Genomic DNA, 26,332 nt, shown 5'->3' with positions numbered 1-26,332 from the left:
GTAGGGGTAGAGGTGAGTCACTGGAGAGCACCTGGTGGGCGGGGCTGTGACCAGAGTCCACAGCCATTGGGCCCTGTGCAAGTCACTCACTTTGGCTGGCCGCTTGGGCGCTCCTCCTGGAAACCAGAACTGAATGGGAGGCAGTGCCGGGGTTGCTCAGCCAAGGAGCAGGCCATGCTTGGCTGCAAAGCCCTTAAGGCCTGGTTTACAGCAGGAAGTCTCACATGCGGCCATTTTACAGCTGAGAAAACTGAGGCCCAGAGGGAGCAGGTGACACCAGAGAAATTAGACTGTGTACCCTCTACACTCCACTCTCTCCAAACCCCATGAGGTAGAGAACTGGGATTGCCCAGAACCCCATAGAGCCATGGTTGGAAGGGAATGGACAAGCAAGGAAGGCCATCAGGGGTGACTCCTGCAGGCTTTGAGTCTGGCAATCCCAGGTTCCAATTCCAGTTCCTCCCCTTAGGCACAAGATTTAACTCACCTGAGTCTTTGTTTCCTCATGTGAAAAATGGGGATAATAAAAGTACCTATCTCGGGGCTTCCCTGGTGGCGCAGTGGTTAAGAATCTGCCTACCAATTCAGGGGACACGGGTTCAAGCCCTGGTCCAGGAAGATCCACATGCCGCGGAGCAACTAAGCCCATGCACCACAACTACTGAGCCCGTGTGCTACAACTACTGAAGCCCGTGTGCCTAGAGCCCTGCTCCACAACAAGAGAAGCCACCGCAGTGAGAAGCCCGCGTACCACAACGAAGAGTAGCCCCTGCTCACCACAACTAGAGAAAGCCTGCGCGCAGCAATGAAGGCCCAATGCAGCCAAAAATAAATAAATTAAATAAATAAATTAAAAATTTAAAAAAGTACCTATCTCATGGGGACGTTGTGATTAAATTAAATGAGATAATGTATGCAATATGCCTGGCACATAGATACCCCCAAAACAGTAGCTGTTATTACTTAAGCAGGCTTCCACAAGCAGCCACGCACCCTTCCACAGGGCTAGGACCTGGTCGTGTTTGCATGTGCCTCCTTACATTCTGGGCCCCAGGCGCCTCTCTTGTCTCACCTGGCCCTGCCCTTCCATCCATCCATTCACTACTGCCCGGAGTCGGCTGTGTGCAAGGGCTGCAACTGGGCAGCAGGGAACTGAGAAGTGAACCAGACTTGGGCCCTGCCCTAAAGAGGGCCCATCAAGTGCGCAGTGGGAGAGATGGGGACATAAAATCTCACTAGAGAATGAGCTGGGTTGTGGGGGGGGGCATGGGAACTGTGGGATCAGAGGGCAACTGAACCTAAAAGAAGGTGAATTGCTGAAAGGGGAGAGAGGGCATTTCAGGCAGAGAGACTGGGGGGTGCAAAAGCCTGGAGGCTTAAATAAATAAGTACAGAGCAGGGTCAGTGCCCTAGCGGTGTCTCACTCTACCCTCCTCCTCTCTCCCACCCCTCGCCCCGTGCTTCTTTGGGAGATGCCTTCCCAGTGCTCAGTATTAGAGAAAGAGGAATCTCCACAAGAAGAGGGAAGTGGTAGGGGAAGGGGCTGAAGTACCTCCCAGGACCCAGGGAGATGGCTGACCTGAGACAGGAAAAGAAGTCAGGTCATGTCCATGGGGCTGTGGTGTGGCTTTGAGGGCCAATGGCCAGGGCAGTAACAAGCAAACTGAGACACGGACAGATGGATCCAAGTCTGGCCCACATGCCAAGACCTTAACACAGCAGGTCTCCAATATCCTTGCCTGTGGGATATATGGGGCACATGGATTATCCCAAAGTCCTAGGGACCCAGGAGATGATCTCTTCCACCTCTACTCTTCAGGTCACCACTGGGGAAACTGAGGCCCAGAGAAGGGTAAGGGGTCCATCTGGGCTCTGAAACATGCCTCAGGCTGTGCTGACTTCTCACCACATTGCATTTTAGCAGTTTTGTTAAAGGAATAACTATTAGGCAAATCACCCTTTCCCAAAAGAACCGTATTTAAAACAGAGAAAGCACTCCTGACCAGGGTGGAGCACTAGCTATCAAATCAATCATAGCCCCAAACAATAGCTACCACCTCAATAACCATTACCATGTGCTCCAAATCACTAATTCATCATCCCACAAAGGAGACAGCAGCACCTGGACCACGGACCCCCCAGCGGCTGAAGTTTAGGTCAAACCACCTCTGCCAGCTGTCAAGGGCGCCAAGCTGCATCCTGTGCAAATATTGTCTCTTACCCCCCCAACACCCTGATGGATATCATCACCCCCATTTTACAGATGCAGAAAGTGAGGCCCAGAGAGGTAAAATGATTAACCAAAGCCACAAAGCTAACAGAGGTGGAGCGAACCAGCGCCTGGGTGTGCCTGACCCCAAAGTGTCAGGACTTTCTGCTCCCTTCATCAAGGGGCAGGACTGGCCCAGCTAAAACAAACACGCTGGCAACTGGAGACTGCCTTAGTTAATTGATGGGTATTATTTTCTTTTAATTTTTAATTTATTTTATTTTTGGCTGCGTTGGGTCTTCGTTGCTGCGCGCAGGCTTCCTCTAGTTGAGGCGAGAGGGGGCTACTCTTTGTTGTGGTGCACAGGCTTCTCACTGCAGTGGCCTCTCTTGTTGCGGAGCACGGGCTCTAGGCGCGCAGGCTTCAGCAGTTGTGGCACATGGGCTCAGTAGTTGTGGCTCGCGGGCTCTAGAGCACAGGCTCAGTAGTTGTGGCACACGGGCTTAGCTGCTCTGTGGCATGTGGGATCTTCCTGGACGAGGGCTTGAACCCGTGTCCCCTGCATTGGCAGGCAAATTCTTAACCACTGCGCCACCAGGTAAGCCGTAATTGATGGTTATTACGCAGAGCTCACTGGATTCAGAAAGGCTTGCTGACCAGGCAGGCGAAGCTCAGAGATTCTTCCTCTGAACAAAATTCCCGACTCTATCCTCAGCCCTCCCTGGGCTTAAAGGCAAGGCTGTGCTTTTCCAAAGCTCAGCACTGGAGCTCTGCACCTGGAAGTCTCCTCTGAGAAGACTTGGGCCATCGCATTGCCCCACAAGCTCACACTCGCAGCAATTCCAGGCTGTCTGGTCAGATAGGCCTCTGTCCTGCCGCTTCCTGCCTGTGTGGCCTTGGCTTGGGCAAAGGACTTCAGTTCTGAATCCCAATAACTTCATCTGTCAAACGGGGATAATCCTCCCCTCGGAGTAGAGCTGTGAGGATTAAATGAGACTTGTACATAAAGCCCCCAGCAGCAGCTGCCCTTCTCCAGCCCTAGGCCCCGGCAATTTTCCCTGACTTCTCAGGCCCTGCCGAGGGGAGCCCTTTCCTGCTAACACCAAAGGGCAGGATATAAAGGGGCAAGGAACAAAGTTTAAAACACCAAAAATGCCCGAGATCCTGCCACAGGGTGGATGGACAGGGAGGGGGTGCGTGGCCCTCTTATACCAGGGCCCTGCACAAGTCCACAGGCTCCACCCTCACAACCCACAACCAGGCACTGCCCTCACCATGTCAGTCCAGGTGTTAAAAGATACAGACACTGACCCAGGGCACACAGCACATGAAAGGCTCAGCTCCAGTGGCCCCTCTGCCCTGTTTGCTCCAAGTCCTCCTCCCAGGGCTGCGCACCACCTGCTTGCTGGCTTCAGGGCCCTCCACTGCCGCTCCTAAAGGCCCCACACGGCCATCATCTAGCCAAGCTGCTAGAGCACCTGCCCTTGCCTCTGGGTTTCTGGGGTCCCCAGAATGGAGACCCTTAAGACCTTCCCCCCATGTCCCCGCCAAATCTCAAGAGCAGCTCATGGGCACTGACACAGGGCATCAGGGGAAGCAGAGGTGGGGGTGTGTAGGAGGAGAGAGATCTAATAAGTCCTGCTTTCCCAGGACCTCCCCTTGCTGGTTCTTTGCTATTTTGCCCTCAAACTTCAGCCTGGCTGTGTCCTGACCAGGCCGCCTACCGTGTCCCTAACTTCTGCAGGTTGGTCTGGGGCCTCCTCCTCCACCCCACCGCCTCCCTTCATCAGCACACACTGTGATGCATCGATTCATCCTGGCCCCTTGCTTGTCTTGGCATCCCCAGTGCCTGGCATGGTCTAGTAAAGAAATGCTGCCTGAATGGAAGGAGGGACAGGTGAGCCAGCAAAGAGGCCATGCCCGTGTGAGCTTCTCTGACTTTTAGAGTGCTGGGGCCATGCCTGGTGGCCCTCAGTGCTTTGTGGAGGTCAGAAGGAAGGGTCGTTGTGAAAACCTCCTGGACGCTTGTAAAACTCTCTGTGGCACTTGAGGCTGATTACTACTTCTGCCATCATCCTCATAAAATGGAGTGTAAGGGGCAGGGGCAGAGACAGGTGAAGGGAGATTCTGGGACTTTCTGTAAGATCTTTAATAATTCTGATAAAGAAAAGTAAATTCAATCTGTCCTGAAGTATCAATTTACATTTAGTAAATAGCAAAAGTATATAAAATAACCACTGCTTGTGAGCATATGGCAAAACTGTTACCCAGTTAGTGACAGCAAAAACTGGTTGCACTATTCTGAAAAGTAATTTGGCAAATATTTTTAAAATCATAAAAATGTATCTTTCAACTCAGGTCCTGGAACTCCAGGACCAGAAATTTATACTCAGGAAAAAAATACAAAATAAGAAAAAAAGTTCTGTTACAATATTCATGACTGTATTATTGCATTTGTAATTAGCAAAATATATTGGGGGACAACCTGGAACACCACCACCAACAGGGCCTGGTTGAGTTAAGAATGATACCTCACCTTGAAGATCACTGCCCAGCTACTGAGGACTGTGGTCTCCCTCAGGGCAGGGGCAGGGGCCCCTCAGAACCCAGAAGAGGCCTGGCAGGGAGCAGCTGCCAGAAATGTTCCTGAATTAATGATTCTGTAGCAATATGAGAAATTTCCACAGATGCAATGTTAAATGAACAAAAGAGGACACAAACTTACATCTGTGCCATGGTCTCAACTGTACATAAATTACCTACACCCTTGAATGAGAGCTGGAAGGAACCAGGGAGAAGTTTAACTCAGGAATTGAGGCTCTGGGGGATTAATTTATCATTTTTGGATTCTCGTTACTGTTGGTACAACAGAGTTTATATAAGATAAAGAAACCATACTTTTTTTTTTCTAGGTTAAGTGTGTTGTCCAGAATCCCGAGGTCCTTGTGCCCTGGACCTGGGAGCCTGGACTCTGCTGAGATGGGCCTGAGGCTGCCCAGGCTGATGCTGAATTGCCTGGAAATGCTCTGTGTGGTGTAGCCATGCTGAGAGTAAAGCCTGAGGGGGCTCAGGGTCCTTCCACCCTTAGCTGGGACACAGGCATGAAAATCCTGGGGGCTCACGGCAGGGACAGAAGGAAGCAGGGGGACGCAGGTACAGGGAGGGGCACACCTAAGCAGAGTCCTACAGGATGAATAGAATAGCAGATGGCACCCAGATGTAAGGAGGGGAAAGAGGCTCTGGGCAGAGGTGCTGGAGGGGACTGGAAATGGCCTGGACCGGCTGGGGGAAGGAGAAGGCTCATGCAGTTCCACGAGGTAACCCCAGTGAACAAGGATGGACGCAGGAGGAAATGGAGCTGTCCCCTGGGTACCTCAGACTGTTCATTCATTCATCCATTCAGCAAACGTTAAGAGTGTGCCAGCTCTGTGCCAGGCTCTGCACTAGGGCCTTGCAAATTCTCCTAATTCCATCCTCTCAACTACCCGTGAGGAGGGAAGATTACGCCCATTTGTAAATGGTGGCTGAGAAAAGTGAAGGGAAGAACCATCCTGGAACCCAGTGTCAACCCAAAGTCCACCCCTGAAGCTGTTCCCTAAGAACAAAGCTCTGCTCTGTCAAGGACTCAAGGAATCCCAGGTGGGCCAGCACTTGGCCAGATGAGGACTATCCCTGGAGGGTCCACGCTAGGGGCTGGGGCTGCTGGGTCATCTCTGCCTGGAGTAAGGGGAGCTGGAAGGACACAGAGAGCAGGTTTGGTGTGGGCCCGTCACAGGCTCTCCTTCCCCCACCTTCAGCCTCAGAGTTCTCACCTGTAAAATGACTAGACAGCCTCTTCTGAAGGGAAGGGGATCTGGCACCAGATAACCTCAACCCATCTTCTCTCCTAAAGTGCGGCCCTCCTGAGACCGGTGGTAGGCGGAGGTACTGCCATGTCTCCCCTAGACACAGCTCCCAGAGTCTGCTCAGGCAGACCAAGCTAGGTCCCTCTGCTGCTCTCCACGCAGGGCTGAGTGACTCATCCCTACTGTGCCTCCATCCCCTTCCCCTCCCCCTACCTAGTCTCCAGCAGCCTCCCTGGACCCCCACCCCCACCCCCCAGGCCTCTGCAGCTGAGGAACATCCTGCTCTGATCTCATGGAAGCTGACCTCCTGGTCTGGAGCTCCCACCACTCTGCTCCAGCCCTGGCGGAGGTGGGGAGCCAGACAGAGGAGGGAGACCTGAGAAAGAGCAGAGCGTGGGTGGGCCTGCAAGAAAAGAAAGGGGGTCGGGGAGATCAGTGAGACAAGACAGGGGCCATGGCTGACACAGAGACAAGCAGACAAAGACAAATTGGATAAACACTTCCCAGGACTTCAGGCGCTAACAGTGGCCTCATGCCCCCAAAGCTCTCTAGCAAGCTCCAGACTGCATTTTCAACAGCCTCCTGGGCATCACCCCCTGGACAGCCCATAGGCTCACCCTCACCATATCCACTACTGTTGCATTATCCAACCCCAATGCCCACTCCCCTCTGCTCCCCGCCTGTGCCTGGAACCTGGGATTCTGCTTGGCCATGACCTTCCCAACAGCTCCTCTTCGCCAGACCCAGGCAGGCCTCACCGTCCTTGCTTGGACCGGTGCAGCCACAGCCTCGTCACTGGTCCCCTGGCTCCCAGGCCGATCTGCCACCTGGGGCCAGGGAGCTTTCTAAAACCCAGTGCTGGGAATTCCCTGGCAGTCCAGTGGTTAGGACTCTGAGCTTTCGCTCCTGCCAGCCCAGGTTCGATCCCTGGTCAAGGAACTAAGATCCCACAAGCTGTGTGGTGCAACCAAATAAAATACAATAAGAAAATAAATAAAAAATAAAACCCAGTGATGATGGTATTGCCCAGCTTGAAAGCCTCTACTGCCTCTGCCTTCAAGATCAAATCCTAACCAAAACGTCCTCCCAACTCTGGCTCTGCCTCCTCTCCTTCCTCACCCTTAGTCCGCACCCACCAAGACCTTCTCAGCCTGCCACCTGACTCCTGATGGGCCCCACAGGTCCCACCCAGATGCCACTGCCCCCCACCACGCTGTCAGCCACGTCTCCCTCGACCTGAGTCCTCACGAAGGGCTGTCACCATCTCCATCAGTCACCCCACTAGGCCTTAAGAGCAGGGCCCAGGTCTGATCCATCTCCAGGTCCCCAGCACCAGCACAGTGGCTGGCAGAGTGGGTGGGAGACACGAGAAGAGGTTTGTTGAACGAATAAATAACCAGGACAGATTAAAAAAAAGGAGGAAACAGGACAAGTAGAGACGTAAAGGCAGAGGCAGTAACCATTAGAGACAGGGATAGAAAACACACCCCAAGGGGAGACTCTGAGACCCAGAGACAGGCCCAGAGGCAAAGACAGGAGGCTGCAGGGAAGCAGGGATGGGAAAACCGAGGCAGAGCCAGAGCTGAGCTGGGGGGCGGAAGCCACTGGGAGACAGTTGAGGAGACATAATTGGATCAGAGACAACTCTGCTGCAGTGAGGGGGTGTGACTCACACACACAAAGTAATGCCAGACACAGAAACACACACAGAGTCTCACACTCAGAGGCACATACACCCAACCTTAGGCACGTGTACACACACACACACACACAAACACATTCAATATGGATTTAATGACCTTTGTCAGGTGCCCTGCCCCTGAGGGGCTCACAATCTACCCAACTAAGGACCAGATCACACACACAGGCACATACAATCCAGCTCCACACACAGAAGGCCCAAACATAGAAGGCCAGACAATTCCCATCACATCATCCTGCCCTCATAACACACAACAACCATCTGGTATCTTATTTAGTTATTTGCTTCTATTTTGCTTGTCTCCCCCTCAGGATGTAAACTCATGACAACAGGGTCTGATCTGTCTGGTTTGCCACTAAATTCCTGGATATACTTGGGATACAGTATGTGAACAATAAATATGTGTTGAATGAATGAATGTTGGAGACACACAAGGGAACTCCATCCCCTCTGGCTGTCAGGCCTCTGCCTTAAGACTCATCACTTCCCTGGTCTAGTACAAGGTCCCAGGCAATCTAGAAGGGTCCAAAAACAAGGAGGAGGCATCAAGGAGATGGTAGAGGGATTTCTCAGGAAACCAAGGTTAGATGCAGGTTGTGACAGGGAACTCAAAGGATGAGATTACATGGCCCAGACAACGCAGAGACCAAAGGCAGTATTTACCTGTACTTCCCATTGCGTGGTGGAGGGGAAGGGGAGGGAGGTAAACTTGCAGGCATTGTTCAACTGCCCCAAGACATAAGAATTCTAGAGAGAGGTCAGAGGTAGCAAGTAGCTGCCTTCAGGGAGCCAGGCTGAGAGGCAGGGAGGCAATTATTATGCTAAAGCCCCAGAGAACAGCTCCAGCTGCCCAGTGCCACCTGCCCAGCCTCTCTTTAATGACAGGTGACAGGAGTCTGTATTTGGTGTGGGACCCACCACTAAGTTCTGGACCTGATACTTTCTTCCACTGCCTGTGTTTCTACAGCTCCAGGGGTCCCAGAGCATTGAGGCCAGACCAAGCATGCCTGAAGTGAGGCACAGGGAGGGACAGAGACACCTCGAGCCCAATGCATGGTCTAAGCACCTTTCCTCTCACCTGTTGCTGGGGGGGAAGGGTGGATGCTCACCTGCCCAGGTCAGGGGTAAAGGTAAGGGGGCAGGGTGGGAATAGAGTTTTAATTCCCATCTATCTTGGTGGCCACTGGCCCCTCACGAACAGACTGGAGCGGCCCAGCTAAGGTCCCAGATCCCTAAAGAGCACCACGCCTCCGGGGTCATGGCACCCGCAGCCCTGGCTCCAGGTGGCCCAGCCAGGCATGGAGACACAGGGGAAGAAAGAAAACCCATCTGTCTCCAGGACTGCCTCCTTTCTCTCATCTCCTGAAACTTTAAAGACTCTCGGCTGGAAACTGAGCTGGGGCTCGTTAAAGTTTAAAAGCTAGAGCCTGGGGAGCTGGTCATGGAGGAACAGAGCCAGCCTGGGGGCTGAGGGCTCTCCTAGCCCCAGCGTGGATGGACACTGACTGAAAGCACCCATCCCACCAGTTCCTTGCCCCCAGGGGGCTGCACAGCCATACTATCTTACATCCCAGCCTGCACAAGACTTACGCTGTAACCACCACGTCCCATCCCTTATGCCTCCTAAATCTTTCTGGATGCAATCCCTTGCTCCATTCCCCACAGTCCCTGCTTTAGTGCAGGCCTTGGCATGTCTGTCCAGACAAATACAGCAGCATCTTCCTCCTACCACCTACCTTGTCTAAAACCCTCCCTTGGTACCCTAGAACCTCCAGGACCCAAATCCTAGAGCCTTGGTCTAGCTGTCTAATCACCTCCAGCCCCCTGAGTTCCAAGCCCCACAATGAACCACCTGCAGCTCTCCTAATGCACTGCCCTGTTTCCTGCCTCTGGGTCTTTACACAGCTGTTCCTCTGTATGAAATGCTCCCAATGCTGTCAAACTTGTACTCCTCATTCTCTACCCAATTCCAAACAGATCACCTGAGAATTCCTCCTCTGTGAAGCCTTCTCTGGCCCCCAAGGCTGATTCAGAGGCCTGCTCTGGGTCTCTGCAGCTCCTGTGATAAGTGTCTGTCCCAGCATCCAACTGGGAGCTCCTTGAGGGCAGGGTTCGTTTGATTTCCTTCTTTGTCCCCAACCTGAATGAAGTGCCCAAAGACAGGCAGGGCAGCACTACTATTCACATGTGACAGATGAGGAAGCTAAAGCCTAGGCAGGGGCAGCAATCTGCCCAAGGTCACATGCCCAGGACTCTGGACCTTGTGCTCTCCCCCTATGGCCTCAGGCCAACCCAGGCATCTCCAGAAAGACTTCCCTAAAGCCTCCAGCCACTTCTGACCTTTCCTTTCTCTGATTTCCCCCACCTGAAGGTCCAGACCCTGACTCCCTGGGGCATGCTCTCTGGGAGCCTGTCCCCTGAGGACAGCTCTGGACTACTTCCTCCAGCTGCCCTCACACCAAGTCAGAGCTATAGCCATCCAGGACAGGGGTCTCAGGGCCTCAGCCTGGATTCAGGAGCCCCATCTAGGGACCTCTCAGATGGCACAGACTGTCATGGCCTTAGCTCTCCGTCCTTACTCTGTGTCCAGCAATGCAGAAGCCTTTACCATGGCCTAAGGCCAGGACAGCCTCTACAAACCACCTGCCCAGCAACTTCCTGTAGAGACAGGGAAACTGAGCCCCAGAGGCGACAGAGGCCCAGCCTGAACCTGAACTCACTGAATCCAAACCCCTAAAACCCAATTAACTCCTGCCTCTGCCACCACAGATAAGAAGACTGACTCGTAAAGGTGAAGTGACCCCCCAAGGTCACACAGTAAGGACTGGGCTCTTGCTCAGCTGGGACCACTCCAGGGTGCCCTCCCACAATGGCACAGTACAGGGAGACCGAAGGCAGAAGACAGGGGTAGGTTCTGAGCCACAGGGTCCAGGAGACGGAAGGGCGCAATGATGCTAATAAGCAGGCCCAAGGGAGTGAAGAGATCTTGGCCTTGGAGTCTCAAGGACCTGGGCTCTGATCCTGCCTCGGCTACCTCCTAGCTGTTTGACTGCACAAGTGAATTCTTGCCCTGAACCTCAGCTTTCACATCTGTTCAATGGAGTTCATAAGACTTATGCCACAGGACAGTTGTGAAGACTCAGTGGGACAACATGAAGAAAACACCTGGCCCTGCAACTGTCCCCACCTTCCCCATGACCCTTTTGAGTCCCATGGACCATTAAGAGTGAGAAGGGCCCTTGGAGATCCCTGAGATGATCCCAAATTTTACAGGGGGAGAGAATGAGGTGCTGAGAGGGGACAGGCCGGAGCACTGGCTTAAGAGCTCGGAACTCAGGGGGCCTGTGGTGTGGAAGCAGGTGGACAGTGAGACAGGTCAGGGAGGGGTCACTGAAGCTTTCTCCAAAGGGGAAGAGGAGGAGTCGTAGGACAGGAAGTCAGAGGAGATAGGTCCCCACCACCCAGCTTCCTGTGGCAAGAGGAACCTCAGGTTCTCAGCTGCACTCCCCCAGGAGATCTCGCACCCCTGCTTCAACCGTCAAGCCCCTCAAGGCCCCTACCCACCGGGCCCACTCCTGCCTCTGTGGTCTGCCTGTGGACACCTGCCTCATGCAGTGGGCAGGGGGTCACCTGGAATTGTCAGTCTTCTCTCCACCAAGGTCTGGACACCTCTGAGGACAGGGGCCAGGTCTCCTCTACCTCTCAGGTGGCTAGGTACACAGCAGCATCAGAGAGCCCGAGCACATGAGCATCCAGGGCAGGGCTGGGCAGGCCGTGTCATCTCCTGCTTTCTGTCCCCTGTGCCTCATCCCTCTCCATGGGCCCCAGCCCAGGCATTGAGTTTAGAGGCCCTTGGAGCCAGGAGAGCCCCATGGCACAGATGGAGACATAACCCAGAGAGGGCAGGGATGTGCCCACAGTCACAAACACAGCAAAAGAATACCATAGCCAGGACTGGACCTCAGCCTCTTCCCCAGCTGGCCCTGCTTGAATAAATGACAGACCCCCTGGTTTCCCATTTCTCTACTACTACAGGAGCTGTGGGGAAGCCTGGCCTGGGCATTGAGAGACCTGTATTCAGGTTCCAAACTGCCCTCTGCCTTGGACCCAGGATCCATGTTCAGCGTCTGCCTTTAGGACGAAGCCTGACCTCTCAGGAGGTGGTATCTGCCTCCTCTCCAGTGCCCGGAGCACAGTGCAGGCTTGGGACCAGACCAGGCCGGAGGCCAGGAGGGAGGGAAAGGGAAGAGGTGGCCTCCAGCAGCCCTGTCCCTTTGTCCTGGCTCCAAATGCTGGGCCAGAGCCACAGTGTCTTCCAGGAACCTCTGGACACAGGAGCAGGGAGAAGATAAGTCTGGGGGAAAGGGAGTGAGGTAGAGGAAATCAATCAGGTAGGCAGATAGGTGGACCTGCTCCCCCAACCTGGGATCATGCACACAGGGCATGTACAGGAGGCAGCTGGCTTCTCCAGCTCAGAGGGCAGGCCCAGAACAGGCTGTGGGGAGGGGGGAGCTCAACAAATACCTGTGGTTGAGTCGCAGCCTCCCGGAGTGACCCAATCATCCCTGGGGACTCTGGCTTCAGACCTGCTGTGTGACCTTGACAAGCCACTCCCCTTTCTGGGCCTCAGCTTTCTCATTTATCAAACAAAAATGGGATGATGAAAACACCACGTCCTTCAAAGAGTTATTGATGGGGTCAAATGCCAGAATGTTGACTAAGATGTGAGCCCAAGATGAGAGAGGCAGGGACTCTGGAGCCAGGCTGGCCTGGGTTCCACTCCTGCCTCAGCTGATATGACCTTAGGCAAGTGACATCACCTCTCTCAGCCTCAGTTTCTTTGTTTGTAGCATGGAGACAAGCCTACTGCTGCCCAGGACTGGCCTGAGGGTAAATTAGACCATGAAGAGAAACGCTTGGCTCAGAGCAGGGGCTCTTACCAGAAATGGATTCTTGGAATCTTGGGGATGGGGAGCTCAGAGACCTCTGCCTGTCCCCCACAGCTCCATCTGGCTGTGCTGAGGGGATCAGAGATCTCGGGATGCCCGTAACCAAGGCCCCAGCCTCCTCCTTAGGCCCCAGCTCTGCTCACCTCCTGGCCCCAGTCCCCCTGCACTGTGGCGAGCACAACAGAGAGAACTAGGCCGGTAGGCTAAAGGTCCGGGGGCCAAGTCTGGCTCTGCTGGGACTTGGCTGTGTGAGCCTGGGCTGGCCCCTGTTCCTCTCTGGACCTCGGTGTCCATACTTGCACCCCAGTGAGGGGTGAGTATGAAACTGGGGTTGTAAAGGCACCTCCAACCTCTGCTCAGTCTGAGAGGGAAGGAAGGTCAGGTGTATGCCCTGACCACAAGCCCACAATACCCCCGTTTTTCCAAGTCCCCTCCACTCCCAAGGAAGAACACCTGACAAATCTGATCTGGCCACAGGTGGTCCGTTGTGGCACTCCGGACCCCGGACCTGCCAACTCCAGTCCTGGACTAGGCTGGGTTTATTCATTAACCAAGCCAGATGGAGGAGGCAGCTCCGCCCTGTTGACACAGAGGGTGGGAGTACTGGTCTCAGTTCAGACTTTCCCCTTCTCTTCCTTCTGGAGAGCCAGCTCGGTGGGGAAATTACACTTCCCCATCCCACTGCACAGCCCAGCCTTGAGCCTTTCCTAGGTCACAGTCAGGAAAACAACCTTGTTCTCACAAAAACTTTGCTCACGTTTTATTCAGTTTGTTCCTTCGTTCCTTCCTTCCTTCCATCCTTCATTCAACCAACATCCCTGCTCTGTCTGTGTTGGAGGCTGAGGACGCAAAGAAGGATAGGACCTGTCCCTGTCCTCAGAGAGCACTAAGCTGGAACATACCAGCTGCCCTTCCCTTCCCTGCTCCTCAGGCTCAGACACAGGTCAGGCCTCCGGGAAGGCCCCAGCCCAGGGTCCTCAGGCCTGGGTAGAGAGTCCCAGGAGGGGAGACACACATGGAAACCCAGAGAGAAGGAGACAGTCAGATAGCCAGGGTGCAGACAGAGAGTTATAGAAGGGAGAAGGGAAGACAGAATGGGTGAGCCAGAAGACCACACGGGAACAGATGGACAAAGGTCTAAATGACTAAGACAAAGTGAGGCAGAAAGGCACAGGGTCAGAGAGGGAAGGTCAGACATCTCTGGCCCTGGTATGAGGCCATGATGCCAGAGCTAAATCCAAATCCAAGAGCAGGTCCCAGGCAAGAGGGGCTGAAGTAGAGGGAGGGCAGGAGTGCCCTCTGAGTTCAGTGTCCTGCTTCCACCTCTGCCCCCCTCCACCACAGGAATACACTCCTCCACATGTTCGAGAAGGACAGCAGGAAGGGTGAGGCAAGAGAAAGGGAAGGGTACAGTCTACTACCAGGACTCCACTAAAGGGAGACCTGCCCCCTTGAAAAGTGGCACTCACAGCAATGCCAGATGTGTTGTGTTGGAGGAAGCTACCGAGGCCTCCAATCAGAGTCTTCACCAGCCTATTCCCCATCTAGTTCCCCAGGGTAGGTGGGCTCACGGGGTCCCAAACCCCAAGCTGGCCCTATCTTGGCAAAGAGAAGAAAATCAGGGGGTTGTGAGGAATGGGGTTGATGGCTGTGAGGGAGGCTGAATGTGCCTACATCTTCCCTGCATCTGCTGGTCCTCTCCTCCCCCAGCCCACCCCCAGTCTGGCCCTGTGTAAGGCAGAGACATCTAAGTCCTGCTTTCAGGATCTGCCAGCCAGGATCCTGAGTCCCTGCAGGAGAGACTCAGGGAACAGCCAGGAGGGAAGGGGGAAGAGCAGGGCATCAGACAGGAAGGAATCAGGTCCCTGGCACCCAAGGGTGCAGAAAGTGGGGAAAGATACACAGCTTAGGCTGAGAGAACCAGGAATTCAGGAGAGAAGGGCTCAGTCTCCCTCCTCAGATGACTCAAGTCAGGACATGGTGAAGGCTTCCATGGGCAGAGGGCTCCCTGAGGGAGACCATTCTCCTAGGTAGGCCTGACAGCAGCCCACCTCCCCGGATCAGGCAGGGGTGTGCAGAAGCCTGGGTTCTGGCTGAGTGAGCCAGAGTGAGTCACACCCCCTCTCCAGGCCTCAGTTGGCCCATCTGTGAGATGGGGCCAGCAAACTGTGCCTCCTCCTGGTTTCTCACGGGAGAGTCTGAGGTGTACAACCGGGTGTCTGTAACCCTGCGGGAGGACCAGGAGACTCCCTGGTCAGAGGAAGTAAGGGTGCAGTGCAGGCTACACCTGCTGCAGGGCAACCCTACCTTGATCTTGTGCAGGGTACGATCCATCTCCACAGCCTGCACCCACACAGACACGCCGGCCTTGCTGTAGGTCAGGTTCCAGCCCGCCTCGGCCTCACACTCTGACCGGAAGCTGCGGAAGTCCTGGTCGTCGGGCACCTGGACGCTGTCGCGGCCCAGGACTGGCCGAGGCCCCTGGAGCTCAGTTGAGGCAGCTGACTTCTCCATGGGGAAGCCCAGGGCCCTGGTCCTAGTCCGGCTCTCCTGGGTCCTCCGCGGAAGCTCCAACAACGTCGACGCGGCTGCAGATGCTGACGCCACCTTCCAAGGACCTGAAAGACCGGTTTGGGAACCGGAGTCAGTGCGCTGGGGGCGCGGGTGCGGCTGTTCGGGGTCCTGGCGGGTAGAGTTAGAGACAGGCAGGGGCTGGCCAGCGCGCACCGCCGGCACAGAGCAGTACGCCCCCCTCCCCCTCCGCTAGGAGCGACCCAGACCTCCGGTTTGGGGGCCGGAGTGGGGGCTGCGTATCGGGTGCGGGGGGGGGCCCGTCGGGACCCGGGGGAGGCCGCGACCCGAGGTGACGGACGGCCCGGCGGGGTCCGCGCAGCGCTGGCCGGACTGGCTCAACTAACTCGGCAGCGGCGCCGGCGCGGGAAGCGCGCGGGGCCCGTGGTGGGGGCGGGGTGGGGTGCCCAAGGGGCCGGCCCGCTCACCTGTGCCAGCTGCTCCGCCGGGGCCCGCCGGGGCCGGAGGTGCGAGCGCCTCTGCCGCCGCCGCCGCCGCCACCGCCGCGCTGCCCGGGCGACCGGGGCAGCGCGGGGGCTCTGGGGGGAGGAGCAGTGGGTCCCGCCGCCGGCCCCGCCCCGCACCCCCCCCCGGCCCCGCGCGCCCCCACCCCGCCCCGCGCGCCCCCCCTCCCTCCCTCTCCCCGGGCGAGGCTGGGGGCTCCGGGGTCTCCGCTCGCCGGCGCTGGGTATTTTCCAGGCTGCGGAGGTACAGCTGATGGGTCTCGGAGCCCCGCCCCGCCCCGCCCCGCCGGGTCCTAGCGCCCGCCCCACCCGCCTCCGAAGGGGACCTGGCCCGACCAGTCCTCAGGCAGGGGTCTGGGAGGGGCCCAGAAAGAGTGGGCTCTCAGAAGAAGGGCGAGGAGGTGCTCGAAGAGGGATTCTGGAAGTTACCTGCGAACCCCTTCTCTCCAACACCCTCCCATACTCACAGGTACACACGTCTGCAACAACCTACTTAGACACAAGGAACCACCCAGAGACCCAAAGATGGGCACACTCCCCCCACCACAATCAAGAGCCCACAGCTTGCATCCCCCAACAACCACTAGCATCAAGGTTCACAGGCTGGCTAGACGTGGGTAAATCTCCACTCCCATCTCACTCCCGGCTGGGAGCTTTAACCAGGCTCTCCTCCAGCCCCCGACTCTGGCCCTTGTCCACCACCACCCCTCCTGAGCACCCCTGCATGTATTCACACACCTCCCATGGATTAGACTAGGCTCTCAAGAGCATCTGGCCCCAGAGCTCTGGGGCTACCCTGTCCCTCCCCAGGCGAAGCTGTCCAGAGCTCCACAGCCACAGGGCAGGTAGGTCCACCAGTACTCCAGCCACCCCTTCCAGCCAGGGAGGCTGCTACCTGCCCCCCTGGGTCCTAGTGCCAGCTCCGCCTCCAGCTGCTCCGGGTGAACTGAGGCCAATAGTTCAATTTCTCTGAGGTGAGGCCAGTATGAGTGTGGCAATGGGCCCAAGGCTAGCATTCACTGACCCTAGTGACTGGCCCTTGACTACAGAGGGCTAGGGAGAGCTAGGGCCCGTGGTGAGCTCCCCTGGATGGGCAGCTAAATAGGGCACAAGTGCCCATCACTTGCCCACTGCCACACGGTGAGTACATGGCCATCCTTCCCAGAACCCAGATCTCAGCCTCCTCCCACCCCAGGGTTCCTTTCTCTGCTCTGGCTGTCCCCATCATCTTTCTGAGCCTTAGTTTCCCATCTGTAGAATGTGAGCATCAGAATGTATAACCTCCTAGCCTCACCATCCTAGAGCTCTGGGATGGAACAGCTTTTCTTAAAGGTGCTTGAGAAAGATAAGGAGTTGTCACGGTGGGTTCACAAATAGAGGTGTTTCTTCCTGAAGTGCTTAGGGCTCTGAGATGTGTGTGAATCAGGCCCAATTTTAAAAGTGGAGGGGGTGAGCAGGGAGCCCTGATGGCAAGTGACCCCAAGGTGCATTCTGCAAAGTAAATCTTGTAAAATGAGTTGCAGGTCCCCATGAGGCTTGTGTGATGACCTTAGATCTCCAGTGTGAGGGGCATAGTCAGATAATCACCCTCGCCCCTTCTAACCCACATTCTTTAAGTGTGTGGAAATGGGTGGCAGGGGGGCTGGATTTGGGTTCGGGAGGCCAGGGCTCTGGCTCTCTGCTATGCATGTCCTCTGCCTCCACCCCAACCCTAGGCAGTTCACTGCCCCTCCCCTGGCTTCAGTGGTTTTATCTGACAGCCTCATACCCAGGCTAATGGGAGATTCAAAGAGGGGTACACAGAGCCTGCTTTGTGAACTGTAGCCTCTGGGATCTGCCACGAGGAAAAGAGAGAGGAGCACTGGCCTGGCGGCTCCTGCCTTCTTAGGGCCCCAATGACACACATCTCAGCTGACAGCAGGCACCAGGGCAGTACCCCTCTCATGCCCATCACCCAGTCTAGGGTAGAAGAGATAAGGCTGGGGTGACAGCAGGAGATAGCACTGAGGGCAGACTGACAGGACTTCTCCACCCCCCAGAGCACTGCCAGCCTAAGACACACAAACTCAGGGAGGTACACATGGCAGAAATCAAACCAACACTCAAATCCAAATATAGATTAACCAAGAATGAATCTTTTGGGTCTTGGGGCAGTAAAGGTGGGTGACCTGGTACCTCTGGGCTCAGATGGTTATGCCCTGGGCTCAACCCTGCCTGGAGGTTTAGGCCAGGCTAGCTGGGGCATCACTCCTCATCCTATTCATCATTAATTTGCCCTTGCAGGCCCCCCCAAACCCCAGGAATTTAGGTATCTCTGGCTCAAGGGTTCATGACAGCCTCCCAAACATGCCTGGATCAAAGCAGATTCATATCCTGTCTCAAACACCACCGAGCAGCAGAGAGAAGGCTAGGAGGGCTGGGATGGGTGACCTGGGGGAGGAGTCTGGAGAGGAGTCCTAGGACTTGGCCATCCCTGCTTCCCACAGCCTGAAGTGCAAAGGGCCTGTGGAACTGGGTTCAAATCCTGTCTATACCATTTCCTAAATGTGTGACCAAGAGCAGGTGACAGTCCTCTCTGAGCCTCAGTTTCTTCATCTAGAATAATAATATCTACTTATTACTTATACTTATTGCAAGGAAAAGAGTTGTACATATATCAGTTTCACCCTCAAGTAACTAAAAATATAACCGGAGGGAGAAGGGTAGGGAGGAATAAATGCACTGTCCAAAAATGGCATATTTCCAACAAAAACGTGTTAAGATAACATCTTGATAGGATGGTTGTTAAGATTCTCAGGAAAGAGTAAACAGTGGAAAAGCTTGGCAAAGCATGACCCTGCTCTGCCCCCTGCAGCCCCTGCACCAGCCACAGGGCCCCTTGACGGAAAGTGGATTGGGTGAGGTGCCTCTCTGGGCCCCAGCCCCAGAATGGGGCAACACCAAGCAGGAGTCAGAGTGGGAGTGGAAGGCGGGAGCATGTAAGAGAAAGAGAAGGTGCTTAGCAAACTGAGAGGCATCATGAGAATGTGAGGAATCATTACCCAGGGTGCTGAGCAAGTGCTGGGTCTTACACATGCCCCTCACAGAGAGAGCAGCTGAGGTGTGGGAGGCATGGGGACGCCCCCGAATCAAAGTAAGACAGACCCATCTAGGGACCTCCAGTACCTGGAATGGGGGTAGGGGGTCGTTTGGAGATATTCACACCAGTCCTTGCTCACTGCCCCCTGACAGCTGTTGGAACAGGGTCAGGGCACCTGCCTGGAGCCATCCATGACCTGGTCCCTCACACTCCCCTCAACTCCCCTCGCTGAGTCCCCGTCAGGACTAAAGACCCTCAGACTGACATCATATGGCCACAGCCCCTAACTGTACAGATGGAGAAACAAAGGCCCCGCCAGCAGGGACAAAGCAGAGATAAGATCCTAGGTCTCCCAGCTCCTAACCCAAGGCTCTGTCCCTGTTCCCCATTATACACCACTACCTTCACTACCCCAGGGGTGACCTTGGGGTAGTCACCACCCTCTCTCTGCTTCAAGATTCATCCTCTGCCCAAGGGCCCCACCCTGTCCAGTGTCCTGGACAATGAGGGGCTACCAGGTCTTGACTTGCTCCGGGGTGCTCCCTCCAACTCATCATCTAGTCACACGGATGGCTGCCTCGATCTCCCCTCTGGGAGACGAGGAGAAGGCCCCCCTGACCCCTTCTCCCCCCCATTCCCTCTCCTCAGGGGTAACTGACCCTGCGTTTGGTTGGAGAAAATTCCCAGGTTGCCTAGGGTAAAGAGGCAGTACCCTGGGGGCACCGTTCTAGAAGACTGGGCAATGACCTGTGTGATGTCACCAGGAAGCACCAGAGTAGAGAGGTGATTCCTGAGGCCCCTCTGGAAGGGCCCAGGACAGAGCACCCTGAGGCCCCCAGGGCTGGCTCGGCCTTGAGCCGGACGTGTCGTTTACAGTTTGTTGCAGGTGGCAATAGGCTCGGCACCCCCGTCCCAACTGGACCTGGATCTAAGTGTTTGCCCAGGGTGGGTCTCCTACCCCTGATGGGCCTCCCTGAGCAAACAGCCCAAGCACTGCCCTGAGGGAGCTGCTAGAGCCTGAGGGAGTCACAGAAAGGCACATAATCAGAGTTACCCACATCCCCTCTCCTCCTGGTGACACTGTCACAGCCATGTGCCATCACACTGATGTCCTGTCACAGACCCACAGAGCCACGTACAATCTCAGTCTCATGCGTGGGAGCCCAACATGGGTACACTGGCTAGGGTGCACCAGGTCACCCAAGTAGAGTTGCCAGATAAAACACAGGACACGTCGTGAAATTTGATTTTCAGATAAGGAAAATCATTTTTAGTATGAGCATGTATCAAATATTTGCTAAATCTGGCAACCTTATACCTGAGGCCCTGTGCCACACCCACATCACAAAGCCTCAGAGAGCTACACCAGTCCCTCACCTGCCCTGGGAAGGTACAGTCAGCACCCGGGTCACAGCTGTTGCACACACGTGCACATACGTGCACACGCACACACACACATGAACGGCCTTGCACATCCTCTCTGTGAAGAGGCCCTGGGCCAGAGTAAGAGTCTGCCACACTCATTTTGTCTAACCTTCACAATAACCTTAGGTGGAAGGTCATACAGGGACTCTTAGCCTCATTTGACAAATGAGAAAAATAAGGCCCAGCAAGAAACAGAACCTATCCTTGGTATCCCCACGTGTGGTCCCCCCACGTGTGGTCCCCTGGCAGGGGCAGAAGGGGTGCGAGGGAAGTCATGTTATACCTGGGCTGGGCTGTGTCCCTGGGCAGGTCTGAGCTCCTCAAGCAGGCCTCTTAGATGAGCCTCTCCCCGGTAGGAACAATAGCCTAGGGGTTTGGGGGGTGGACCCTCTGCCCCTTCCCCCATCCAACGGGTGATCCTAAGTGCGCCCCAGAGGCCCCTCTAGTCCCAGGAGGTGGAAACTGTCCTGTCAGGGCACTGAGGGCCCAGCTTTGAGATTAAAAAATACGAAGAAACCAAAAGAAGGAAGTTGTGCGGGCTTCCAGAAAAGAGGCTGTCGTCCCAAGGCTGGAGTTCTTGCCCTGGTAAAAGGGCCAGAAAACCTCGTCCTCCCCAGAGACACACAAAGGCACCTCCATCCCCACTGCCACCCAGCCTGAGCACATAGCCGAGGGGAGGCCTGGGGTCAGGCAGATGGATCAGGAGCCTCTGACAGGAAACTCGAGGGCTTTTGGAAGGCTGCATCGACCCAGCAATCGAACTGGGTTGCTGCAGGAGGCAGTGCCCAAAAGACATCATCAGCAGAAAGACCCAGCCTGCAGAGGGGGCGCTGGCCATCTGGGCCTGGGGCCCTCCCAAAGAGGAGTCTCCATGGTTCCACTCTGGGCCCTGCCGACCTTGGGCAAGGCCCTGCACCTCTCTGGTCTGTCTTCCTGTCGAAGTGGTGGTGCTCAAGATGCCTCTCCACCGGCCTGGGGCAGGTGGATGGGCTCTGTAAATTGTGAAGTCCTGCATGGTGGGGGGGTTGCAGTGGAGCTGTGTTAGTCTCTTCTTTCCCCCAAGCCTGGGAGCACCCTGGGCAGCAAGACCCTGCAAGGCCCAGAGAGAAGCTCCCAGGACTCTAGGGTACAGGGACTGGAGGATGGGGAGGGAAGGACAGAAGAGGAGGAGGAATAGACAGGGTGAAATACCCTGCTCAGCAGTCTACCACAATGGTTAAGAGCTTGGGCTATGGAGCCAGGCTGTCTGGGTTAAAACCTCTTACTGTGTGGCTTCCCTGGTGGCGCAGTGGTTGAGAATCTGCCTGCCAACGCAGGGGACACGGGTTCGAGCCCTGGTCTGGGAAGATCCCACATGCCAAGGAGCGACTAGGCCCGTGAGCCACAACTGCTGAGCCTGCGCGTCTGGAGCCTGTGCTCCGCAACAAGAGAGGCCGTGATAGTGAGAGGCCCGCGCACCGCGATGAAGAGCGGCCCCCACTTGCCGCAACTAGAGAAAGCCCTCGCACAGAAACAAAGACCCAATACAGCCATAAATAAATAAATAAATAAAATTAAAAACAAAACAAAACAAAAAACCTCTTACTGTGTGATCTAGAACAAGTTACTTAACCTCTCTGTGTCTCAGCACTCCCATTTCTAGAATGAGTAGGCTAGTAGGACTTACACCATTGCCTCGGGGACGAAGTGAGTTCACGCACGTGGAGAGCTCAGCACGGTGCCCGGCAAACAATGAGCACTCAATAAACGCCACAGCTGCTATCAGTTCTTGTCTTCTGAGCCCCCTTACCCCCTGTCTGGCAGCTTTCCCCAAGGCATGGCCTCTTTCCTAAGTCTCTGCTCCTTGACCTGGAGGCAGTGCCTCCCTCTTCTGACGTGGAGGAAAAGAAACAGTCTGGGTTCACTTGGAGACTGGAGGGCTGAGAATAAAGCAGAAGTGAGTGCTATGACATCTTGTCCCCCTCCCTCACCCCAATTCCAAACAGCTACAGAGGCCTGGATGGGTTCCCTTTGGAAGGCCTTCGCTCAATGGCATGAGCTCCTTGCATCCACACAGGCCCATCCTCAGTGTCTGACAACTGGATGCTAGGACAGCAGCAGGACCCAGGGAGCCTGGCTATGCCCAGCCAGCAGGCAGGACAGTACTGAGACATCCACACTCCAGGTGCTGGTTCCTAGGACCCTGTGAAGGGCTGGTGTGGGGAAGGCTTGCTAGGAGCTCTGTCAGTGAGTGGGGCTGAAGGCTATGCCTTGGGTCGGAGTTCATCCTGGGGCCAAAATTCACACCTGGAACAGGCCTAGAACAGACCCAGCTTCCATGGGGCACTGCTGTGCAGGGGACTCCTGCCAACCTCTACCCCCTGCCCTGAGGCCCTGGTGCCCCCGGTTAGCCGGCATCTCCACAGTGCTCCCCCGGGGGCGGCTGCCTCCTTCAGCACCTTCTAAATTTAGGGCTTGGGCTCTGTGACTCATTCCTGAATCTGCTTCGCTCCCCTCCTCCAGGAGTGTGCTCCCGTGGTAGTTTTATCTTCTGCTGCCTCAGACTGATTAACAAGGCCCTAGAATCCTGCAGCAGCCGCACACACCAAGGAGAGCTCCCCAGTCCAGCTGCCCCAGCTCGGCTCTGGGCTTCTCTGACCAGGTCCTGTGCTCCCCCCTCCCTTTACCTATCCATGCACCCACCCCCACCCTGCCACTCCCCGACCACAACCCACCCAGGTGGCTGCATTTGAAGCTGGCTCCAAGAGGGACTGTGGTGACCGTGGGGAAGGAGAGATGGAGCCAAGCCCTGCCCCCTTCAAACTAGCTGCCAGGCAGAGCCCTGGCCTAACATAAGGACACCTGAGTTCTGGCTCAGACTCACTCCCACCTTACTGTGGGGCTCTTGGTGAGTTCCTGGCCCCTCTGGGCTTCTCTTTCTTCCTCTATGAATGAGGGGTTTGAACCAGACCTCCACTAGGGAGGCCTGGACCAGAGCTGAATTTACCACTGAGCCAGACTGCCACCTTCAAACAGGGTGGGCTGGCAGCAGGGTTATCTGAAATTGGGCCCTGTCTCCCACCCGGGCTCCTCTCTGCCCATGGCTCCTGCTCTGTTCAGGGGACACACAAGTCAAGGCCCTGCTGTCAGCCTTTTGGGACTTCTGTCCTGCCGGGAGAAAGGGCTGTGGTTCTGGTCTCACTGTCCAGGGCTGTGAGCTTTGGGCAAGAATCACCTTTACTCTGGACCCAGGTTGTGGGGAAATGAATCACGTGCATGTAGAGGTGTAAATGCTCCCTGCCAGGTTCCCAGTGCCAGAGGGGGAAATGGGGATGTGAGTGCCCCCCTTGACTTCCAGAAATGCAGGCTCCCTGGGCACAGAGCGGAGGTATCTGGGGCTGCGACATCTCTGCCCCTGCTGGGCTCTGGGAGAACCCTATCTGCAGCTGGCCTCCATCTGTGTTCATGAGTAACAAAGAGTGGCTAATGTTTACTGAGCATGTACCACGTGCCTGGTGGTGTTCTATACACGTAACAGTTCTTAACTCATTTATTTCATAGTTATACTTCAAGACAGCCCTTGAATAAGGCTTACCACCCCACTCTACAGACAGTGAGGCTCAGAGTGGGGCAGTGACTCGCCAAGGATCCCAGCATTAAGTCACTGGGAGGGCTAGTTAAAAGCCAGGTCTGACTGCAATCCTGGCTTCTGTTTGTACCCTAAGGTAGCTCTTCTCAGCATATACATTAGACACTCAATAAATGTTTGATGAAGATGTTTGATCACTGCCATGTAATGGAAAGATCCCTGTCCTAGTCCAATTTTATGCCAGCTCCTTGTGTGTCCTGAAGAAAAGTTCTTTCTTCCTTTAGCCTCGGTTTCCCCTGCTGAAAACAGAGATGATAAGTGAAGGCCCAGAGAATTAGATACTTGGAGGTGGGGAGGATCTTGAATTTCTATTTCTACGAACACCTGCCTTTCATGACTTGCCTGAGGAGGCCCCATCTGCAACCAGACCTTAGGGTCTCCTAGCCCCTCCTATACCTATGTCCAGAACCTCTAAGAGCACTCCAGAGACAAACAACTGGGTACAGCCCAGCTCCAAGGGACAGAGAAAAGTTCATTTCCCTGACGGGCAGCTGCCTGATCTTGGGGGGTGGTATGGTGTGCCTATGGTGTCACCTGACTGCTCCACCTGGTTGGAGGAGTGGCTCCTACAGCCTCTCAGCTCAACCTGCATCACTTCCTCTTCTTAGCATCCAAGCCAGCCCAGGCACCACCTCCAGCTGTCGCTGGCCCCAACTGGAATCACCTGAGCACCCAATTCCTCCCAGGCTCAGAAACAGAGCCCACTCTTTTCCATTCAGGGTCTGTCCCCTTCACATTACCCCTTCATCTGTCACACTTGAGTTCCTTCCTTTACCTGGGCCACTCTCCTGAGAAGCAGGGTCTGTACAGCTCCAGCAACACTGTCCTCTGCCTTCAGGATTCTCCAGTTCCTCCTTAGTTTCTGCCCTTTGGTAGTCATCTCAACAGAGCAGGGCCTTTCTCCACTAGGCCCAGGTTGGGTAGGAGAAGGATGAGGAATAAGGACTCCTCCAGACTCCGTTTCTCTAAGCCTGTATCCAACAAAGACACTAATCCTTGGGGTGCAGGGAAGGGCTCCAAGCCCAAACACAGGAAGCTTGGGCATTAGCCCTTGCTCACAGACTGCTGAGACCTGGGGCAAGCTCCTGCTCCTCTTGGGGCCCTCAGTTTTGCAATTTGTATCATGAGGAAATAGCTCCTCAATCTGCAATCACCCGATTATAATAATCTTTTGCCTTTATACATTGCTTGGCAACTTAGTTTCACTTCCGGATCTTATTCGATCCTTCCAATAACCTATTTCCATTTACAAATGAGAAAGCTTAGGTCCTCAGGGGAACAGAACTATCAAGGTCACATAGCAACTCAGAGGTAGAGCCTGGACTAGAGTCCTTGAATCCTGAACCATCTGCGGTCTTCCACACTCTTAAGATGATAGGACTCTGGCTGTATGACTTTCTCTGACCCGTTGCCCCACTGGTAAAATGACTGCTCTAAGGATCAAATTAAGAGAGGCAATGAAGGGGGCTGTGCTTTGCAAACCATAAGAAAAAGGACAACAGAAAAACAACGGGACCGTTACGTTACTATTTATTACTCTTACCTTTGCTAAGGCGCCCCCTCGTGTCCATCCCGAGGCGCTCCGTTTGCGCAGGCGCTCTTTGGTGTTTACGGAAGCCTTGAGGCCCAGCATTTGCGCGTGCGCTCCGCGTAAGGGGCCGCCCAACGGCCGTGTGGCTGCTCGCTGTCAGACGCTGCCTTCAAGTGCCCTAGCGGTTGTGGCCGCCCAGTTACTACGGTTCCCTGGCGCCCTGTCTGCTCTGCTTCGGTTGAGGCATTTCTACAACTCCGGAGCGGCGGAGACCTAAGGAATGGCAGGGAGAGGCACAGCGCGGTCTCCCAGGACTCCAGCATCTCAGTTACCGCTGTACTAAACCTCGTGTGCCAACTTTGGCGCCCCTCACGGCAGATATGGCGGCCGCGGTGAACTGGACAGGAGCGGCCCACGCACTGCCTCTTGGGAGCCTCAATTCGCTGCTAGAACCTTTCCGGAGTTGGAAAGCTGTTAAAACTACATTTCCCAGAAGTCCAAGAGCCAGAGTCGCAGGAGAAGGGCCCGGGGCATGTTGGGAGATGGAGTGTGGGCATGGTAGTGAGTTTGTGCAGGCAGGGAAACGCGGTGAAGTGGTGGAGTCTCGCTCTCTGAGCCTGGGCTGTGGGTTCGAGGTATGCACGAGTTACACGGTAGCTGTCATAAGGAGAGAGTAGCGCTGTTGGACTGAGTTTTAGAAAGAATACTACGCACTATGTGTCTGCACCTCCCACAGGGCTTCCACCCCCATCACTCTTTGGAGACTGCAGTCCCAGGGGTCACCGTCGCCTGGGACTCTGAGTTCTCTTACTGTTGTTCAAAAGAACTGTTTGTAATAATGGAAATATTCTATAGCTGCATTGTCCAATAGGGTAGCGACTAGTCTGTGGCTACTGGACTTTTGACATAAGGCTAAGTACCATGGAGGA

General features: G+C 55.2%; 1 protein-coding gene and 1 long non-coding RNA gene across 4 annotated transcripts in view; both read right to left on the bottom strand.

Annotated features, from left to right (window-relative positions):
- STARD10 (StAR related lipid transfer domain containing 10) overlaps positions 1–25,781 on the bottom strand; it is a 34,724-nt gene extending 8,943 nt beyond the window's left edge. The window contains exons 1-2 of one of the 3 annotated variants that reach the window (XR_014250437.1): positions 25,416–25,781; positions 15,013–15,323 (exon numbers count right to left, since the gene is read on the bottom strand). Coding sequence is in view for 2 of the 3 variants with exons in the window: in XM_082411317.1 (XP_082267443.1) it covers positions 15,013–15,323; positions 25,416–25,443 (339 nt within the window). In the remaining variant the exon portion in view is untranslated. Of the gene's footprint in view, positions 1–15,012; positions 15,324–15,704; positions 15,857–25,415 lie in introns of those variants that run through there. The other 2 variants (XM_082411317.1, XM_082411318.1) reach the window with 2 other exon arrangements.
- LOC309637177 lies at positions 2,435–6,227 on the bottom strand. Its single transcript, XR_014250444.1, has 2 exons — positions 4,746–6,227; positions 2,435–3,186 (listed from the first exon to the last, which is right to left on the bottom strand). It is a non-coding gene; the product is annotated as an uncharacterized lncRNA (long non-coding RNA).
- Positions 25,782–26,332: the final 551 nt, after the last annotated feature.

This window comes from Balaenoptera physalus, assembly GCF_965194825.1.
Source record: "Balaenoptera physalus genome assembly, chromosome: 10".
Taxonomy (NCBI): Eukaryota; Metazoa; Chordata; class Mammalia; order Artiodactyla; family Balaenopteridae; genus Balaenoptera; species Balaenoptera physalus.
Note: the sequence above shows the minus strand (reverse complement) of the source record. Positions and strands in the feature narration are given on the sequence as shown.